This window comes from Sus scrofa, chromosome 15 (assembly GCF_000003025.6).
Source record: "Sus scrofa isolate TJ Tabasco breed Duroc chromosome 15, Sscrofa11.1, whole genome shotgun sequence".
Classification (NCBI taxonomy): Eukaryota; Metazoa; Chordata; class Mammalia; order Artiodactyla; family Suidae; genus Sus; species Sus scrofa.
Window position 1 is genome coordinate 24,672,963 of NC_010457.5, and position 6,901 is coordinate 24,679,863.

The 6,901-nt window shown below is 54.7% G+C and overlaps 1 protein-coding gene across 1 annotated transcript; it reads right to left on the reverse strand.

Annotated features, from left to right (window-relative positions):
- Positions 1,213-3,999, reverse strand: C1QL2 (complement C1q like 2). The gene is made up of 2 exons (XM_005671628.3): positions 3,250-3,999; positions 1,213-2,641 (listed from the first exon to the last, which is right to left on the reverse strand). The coding sequence occupies exons 1-2, from the start codon at positions 3,931-3,933 to the stop codon at positions 2,462-2,464; spliced, it is 864 nt and encodes a 287-aa protein (XP_005671685.1). The 5' UTR covers positions 3,934-3,999; the 3' UTR covers positions 1,213-2,461.

The window sequence follows — 6,901 nt, forward strand, 5'->3', positions numbered from 1 at the left end:
GGGCATTAGAATTGCAAGAAGCCCGGTTGCACCCGAGGAATACAGATGGATGAATCTCAGATTCAAATTCGTCTAAGTGTTGTGAAAAGCTAGACCCAGGCAGGGCATTTCTACTGCCCTTCCACCAAAGGGGAGTGGTGGGGGGTTTTGTTAGAAGTACAAATTGCTTCTTAATGCAGAGGATAAAGCTGGGCTCGGGCACCTCCTTAGAAATTCCTCCCGCTCCCAGGAAAGCCACCGCTGCATGTCAATTTTAATTTTTGAAATTTAAACCGAGGGCTTTGTGTCTAAGCTCCATCTCATCGGAGGAAGGGGAGGAATAAGTCAAAAAGGATTAGGGGCCCGCTGGGGATTGCAGATCCATAGCAATTAGACTTCATTTGGGTCTCAGACATTTGGTTTTAATCGCATTTCAGATGATACAATCGACAAGGCATCAGAAATTGATATGGATGCAACTGTAGATGAGGCCAGTTCTGCCCTCCCTGGTTCCTTGGGCTCAGCTGGACTTGGGTTCCATTGTCAGTGGGGGTGGGGTGGGGTGGGTGAGGAACTGGGATTCACTTAGGTGAGGGGATGGTGAAACAAATATATATTTGTTTTTCCCCTTGCTCTTTGAGCACTTTATCCTTGGACTCAAAGCAGATGCAATCACTGCTAATATTCAAATAAATGGCAATAAAACATTGTTCAAATAAAATGAGAGCATAAAGAGGAATAGCAACAGAGACAGGACTCTAGCTGAGGGGGGTGCTATAATTGTTTTTTAAATGGAAATCACAGTTTTCAGTATCCTCTAGGAATTAAAGTTGAGCACAGTGCGATTTGGGGGCAGATATATAGCCATGAACATTGTCACACAGCACATCGACGTGAGTTTATGAACACATGTGTCTACATGTATGTAATGTGAATTAGCAATGACAACCACAACACTATATCCACATGGGGTGTGTGTGTGTGTGTGTCCAATTTTACACAGGTACACACACTCTGGGGTTGCCTCTGTGTATACCTTCACATTTTTCTCCAAACAACTGGTCAAAATGAGCTCCATAAATACTAACAGGTTGCTAACTAGTTATTCTGCAGATAAACTTACTGTTTATTGGAACTCAATGATCAAAAAAAAAGAACAGAAAGTAAAAAGAAAAAAAAAATTCAACACCACGTAGGGTGTTTTCCTAACTTGTGAGTGTTGAACGGTGAGGTTAAGAAGGGGTGGGGGGGCAAAAACACAGGTTCAGAGCTGGTGCCCCACACCGCTGTGCACAAGGGAAGGCAAGATCCAAAAGGGGTGTTCCATGTGAGCGAAAGTCTATGTCACCATACAGCTCAGGGTGAACTCAGGGAGCCGGATGGTCCACAGAATCGCCTCAGTCTACCAGCTCCTTGGAGAGTTATGGACCCAGCTGTTGTAAGTTAATGGCCATGTGCTGAGTGTACTATGTGCCTGAGTGGGTGTGTTTCTTTGGGAATTTTCCCTTTAGAGACAAACATATCAGAGATCACCTGATGGCAAATACCTCATTCATGCCTCTCCTTTTCCAGAAATGTCTCCTTTTCCCTTTCCTTCTCCAGAAACTCCTGCCCTTTGACCTCCTCCCATGAGGCTGGGTTCCTAAAGATTCAAATCTCACTCTCCTGTTGTCCCTTGCACCTCCTCTGGGTCTCTCTGGCTCAGGGCTGCACCCCAGCCCTGTGGAGACTCCCCCCAAAGGGTGACAGGTTGCTGTCCCATCTCCCCACATCTTTTCACCCAGGCCAGGTGGCAGAGACAAGGCAGAGTCTAGCAAGTAGGGCATAGACAGAGCTATTCTGGGTCTTTATGTCAAGGTGAACATCTGGAAGCCCCATACTGGGGCCACGCTGACAGAGACATCAGAGACCATAGTCTAAAAACATAATTTAATGCATCGAGGTGGATGGGGCTGAGGCAGGAACGCGATGGAGAGGTGGGTGTTCCGTTTGTTGGGATTCTGCTGAGGGTAGGATTTTGGCTGACCAATAGGGACATTTGCACAAGTATTTCAGGTCACAAAGAAGGGCACGCCAGGGAGCTCATGCTCACTTTGGCCTACCTCCCAGAGGCCAAGGCTAGGAGCCCTCAGAGGAGGAGGATAGGAGGAGGGCAGGCACCCCGCCAGGCCTGTCCAGTCCAATCAGATTTGCAAAGTCTATGCTGCCACCACACCACGGGTTCAGGTTCACGCTCATTTTGCCACTTAGGCATCCCCCTCTCCCTCCCCAGGTTGGGGAGGAGAACCAGGAGCACAGCCAACAGCGTGGTGAGTTGCAGACACACTGAGGTCAGGAGTGGGGCAGGAAGGACAGCAGGGTTGTGTCTTTTCCGACGATGTCAGGAAGTGTCATGAAGAGAGAGTGGTCCTCGCCGGGGAAGAGAGTGCCCCTATGGGCACAGAGCAGCCCGAAGCCACCCCACCTCTCGCTCCCTGCACCCCTAATCCGGGTACAGAAGAAAGCCGGAGAACGTGCTGTACTTGTTGTTATTGCCTCCGTGCGCCTTCCCGCCGTCCAACTTCACGTACACCTCGTCCCCTGAATCGAGGTGCAGCACCACGCTGTTACTGGCGTAGTCATAGTTCTGGTCAGCGTCCTGCGCGATGGCGCTGGCCCGGACCTGGGGGTGAACCGCCAGAGCTGGTGGGCCCAGGCACCTATGCCTGGGCCCTTGCTTGTCCCCCCCGTGGCGCCCCCCACCCCCCACCCCGGGCCAACCTTCCTCCCGCAGCCCCAGGGTACACTCCCACACAGGATCAACTCTCTCTCTCCAACACTGTCAACTCCTTCCTGGTCCCCTTTTCTTCGCAGCCGCCAAGTCGGGGAAGGAGGGAGAGAGAGGGCTTCCTGGACATTGACTCAATGGAGAAAGGTGGGAACCAGGGACCAGGGCAGAGAGGAAAGACGACAGGAGGGCACAGGGGAGAGAGGGGTGCAGAGCTAAAGGTTTCAGAGGAGCCCATGGGGCTGCAGGCGGGTATGCAAATAGAGGAAGAATGCAATTTGGATAGCGGACAGCGCAAGGAACACAACCTCCGAAGCTACATTCGGACATTACCATCAGGGCGCACTGGAAAACTGGGGGCTGTGATGCGCTCCCTCTCGGGACTAGTTCGGGCGCTCGCGGGCTGGGAGAAAGGAGGATGTTTCCCAGGAGGTCTGGGCGCAGGGTAGGAACGAGGGTCTGTGTGATTATTGAGGGGTGGGGGTGGGGGTAGGGTCACTGACCTGCCCGTTCTTGCAGAGGTCCGCCCACATGCTGGTGCCGTCTCCGCCGCGCATGAGGATGTGGTAGGTGAAGAAGTAGATGCCACGCACCTGGCAGCTGAACTTGCCGGTAGTGGGGTCATAGTGATTGCCGAGATTGGTGACCACGTCGTCGAACTTGAGCACCTCATAGCCTTCGTGGGGGCTCTTAAGACCCACGTAGAAGGCGATCTTGGGACCGCTGAAGGCGGCGCTCAGCGCGCCGGTCACTTCGCCCTCAGAGTCGCCACCGCCCCCGGTTCCGCCACCCCCCACCCCGACACTGCCTGCCGCGCCGGCCGTCAGCTGCAGCCCGGGCAGTCCGGGCCGCCCCGAGTCGCCCTTCTCCCCCGGGGGACCCCTGGGTCCAGGTGGGCCCGGCTCTCCTGGAGGCCCCCGCGGCCCCGGCTTGCCGGGTCTCCCCGGGTCGCCCTTGGGTCCCTGGATGAAAGGGGGCGGAGGGTTGGCGCTCAGGTCCTGCATGACTTCCAGGGCGGCAGTGCTGGGTCCAGGCGGCGGAGCCTTGGCGCCTGCCGGCCCTCCGCCGGGTGCAGCGCTGTATGGGTCGCAGATCATGCGGCAGGTGCCCATCATCTCGTAGTGCGCCGCGCCGGGGGGCGCCGCCTGCAGCAGCAAAGGCACGGCGATGAGCAGTCCCAGCGCCATGGCCAGGAGCACGCCGACGGCCGCCAGGCAGGCGCGCCGCCGCCGCTGCCACAGCCGGGAGGCGACCGCCACCAGCTCCTCCTTGCCTCCGGGGGAGGTAATGGTGGAGCGGCGCGGGCGGCCCCGCTCCCCGCGCTCGGGGCCGACTCCGCGGGTCCTGGCCGCGCCCCCGACGTGGCGACCCCCGGCTCTGGGCGCCCAACTACTTCAGAGAGAGGCGCCCGGGCCCAGGCGCCGTTGCCCTCCGCGCTGGGGCTGCTCGGGAGAGCCGCGGAGCCCGGCGCGCATGGCGCGGGGCGCACAGGACGAGCCCGGCGCCCCACGGGTCCCGGCGGCCGAGGCCAAGGAGCGCCGGGAGGTGAGGCGGCGTCCCGCGAGGGTTTAGCCGCGCTGCCTCCTGCCCAGCTCTGCTGGGCTCGGCGGGGATTCGCGCGCAGTGAGGGCGCCCGGTCTCCGCGGCGCGCTCTGCTCTGCTCTCCCGCTGTTCGCTGGCTTCCGCGCGGAGGGGGGACCCAGCTACCCTGACGTAAGGAGTCCGAGGCTGAGCGGCGGAGGCGGCGAGGCAGCACGCGCTGCCATCACTTGGGAGACGGCGCCCTCATGTCATCAGCCTTCGGTCCTCCTATCCGGCGGCAGAGGCGGCAAAGGCGCGGTTCCTCTTGGCGACGCCTCGGAGCCACAAGTGGGCGCAGCGGGCACAGCCCGGGCCTAGCTCCTCAGGCACACCCACTGGCAGCCACACTCACGAGCCTCACACCCACCACACACTTACAGGCGCAGACAGGCCCGTCCACATGGCCACGAAGGCTTTTCGAGGGTCACCTAAACCATCCCCCTGCCTGCAAGCAAGACCAAACTTAAACCCGCCAAGTCAAGGAGAGCGTCAGTTCCATAAGCCCCAGGAGGGAAGAACTTTCTGAAAGCCCTTTTGAGTTACTTCTTCAGAACAGAATAAATCTTGTTTCTGGAAGGTAGTTCACACACCTAGCCTTCTACACTCCAAGCCGCTAAATAGGCTCCAGAACACCCCACCACCACCACCACCGACTCTGACTTTGAAAAGCCCACAACCCCAAATACAAGAGTGTACTAGTCTCCTGCCCCTTTCTTCCACTCAGAGAATGCTGGCCTTGTTATTCGTATAAAGTTCATTTGAACCAGATCCCTGAACTTGGTGGTAATCTTGGTACATTCAGCTCCCAGCCTTCCACTAACAGGCAAAACCACAGACAGGTTCCTCTGGACATCCCAGTTGCCCTCTACTGATGTGGGTTTAGCTATTTTAAAAATAGTTCAAAGCCATTCTAAGCCAAAGCGATGACACTGATCTGGAGAATTAGCCATCTCCAATGCAGCATGTGAAAATAAAGGAAGGATGGGAAATGCTCCTGTGGAGTGGGAAGACTCCAGCTCAGAAATCCAAAGACCCAGCTTTTGGTTCTGCTTTTGCCTTATGTGTGACTTGGAGCAGGTCATTCCCTTCTCTGAGACTCTTGTTTTCCTGAAAGACAGGCCCCTGCCCAAGTTCTCCCTGACAGGGGACTGCATGAGGCCGGGCCTGGGAGGAGACTCAGTGGCTGACGTCGGTGTGTAGCAGAGCATCAGTATCTCTGGAACAACTGTGTGCCCTCCTGGGGCTATTGCTTTGAGGAGAACATTCATTTATCAGGTATTGTGTTCTCATGGATTACCTAAAAATCCATTTTGTCTCTCTCTGGTATTCTGGGCCATCCCCGCTCCACATCATGTTAGTCCAGCCTCTTCCTTCATCAGTGCATCTCTCAGGGCAGAGCAGAAGATCTAGAACCTGGTAGGACCTTAGGACGGATTTGTGGGAAACATGCTAAGTCTAACTCAAAACCAAGTTGACCCAGGAGAGGAGGGCACCTGCTATGAGGCATCAGGTGCTTTACAGATGCTGCTTCTCTTACTCATCCCAACTGTCCTATGGATTAGCATTCTCCCATTGTTCAGATGAGAGGACAAAGGCTTTGAAAAATTGTGAGGTGCTTGCCCTCCACCCATATGACAGAGTTGGACTCCTCCCCCCGCCCTGGCATGTGTTCAATGCCAGGGCTCTGAGAACCTGGCATTGAACACATCCTTGGCAGCCAGCTCCTAGCCATATTCTTCATTGGTTTGCTGGGTCCTGGGAGCCCTCCCTTCTGTTCCCTAGGGCTATTTTTGGAACTAGGGAGCCGCAGTGGTACCAGGAGCCACAGTGACTCACTCCAGTCCTGGCTCTGCAACTTCATATCTGTGTGACCTGGGGCAAATTGCTTCCCCTTCCTGAGCCTCAGCCTCCATGTGTGTACGATGGGAATGACAAACATCCCTACCTCTGTGTTATTGAGAGATTAAGTGAGTTATTTAACATAAAGCTTAGACCAATAGCTGGCTGAGTGAAAGTTCACTATTAATTATTGATACTTTGAACCCCCATCATCATGTTTAAGATCACTACAATTATACAGGTAGGCAGTAAGCAGGGTGGGAGAAGTAGATTTGTAATTTTAAAAACAGAGGAGTTCCCGTTGTGGCTCAGCAGTAACAAGCCCAACTAATATCCACGAGAATTCAGGTTTGATCCCTGGGCTCACTCATGGGTTAAAGGATCCAGCATCGCTGTGAGCCATGGTATAGGCCAGAAGCTACAGCTCCAATTCGACCCCTAGCCTGGGAACTTCTGTATGCTGCAGGTGCAGCCCTAAAAAGCAAAATAAATAAATAAATAAATAAATAAATAAATAAATAAATAAATAAATAAATAAATAAAAAACAGAGAGACCTGAAGATCATCTTCACTTCTATCCTCAAAAGCAGAGAAGGGAGACCACACCATTGTCCCCACATTCCCCTGGGCCCATCCTGCTCTGGCTTCCTGCCCTCTATCAAGTCTGTCCAGTGTTTCCAGTCATCATCCCACCTGGACAAACATTTCCCAGGCAGATGCTCAGTTTGAATTCCT

Bases quoted from the DNA above. Each gene is read 5' to 3' on its own strand.
- C1QL2 (XM_005671628.3), bottom strand. From the start codon at position 3,933: ATGGCGCTGGGACTGCTCATCGCCGTGCCTTTGCTGCTGCAGGCGGCG. The intron at 2,642-3,249 runs GTCAGTGACCCT...GTTCACCCCCAG, and splicing joins ACCTCTGCAAGAACGGGCAG to GTCCGGGCCAGCGCCATCGC.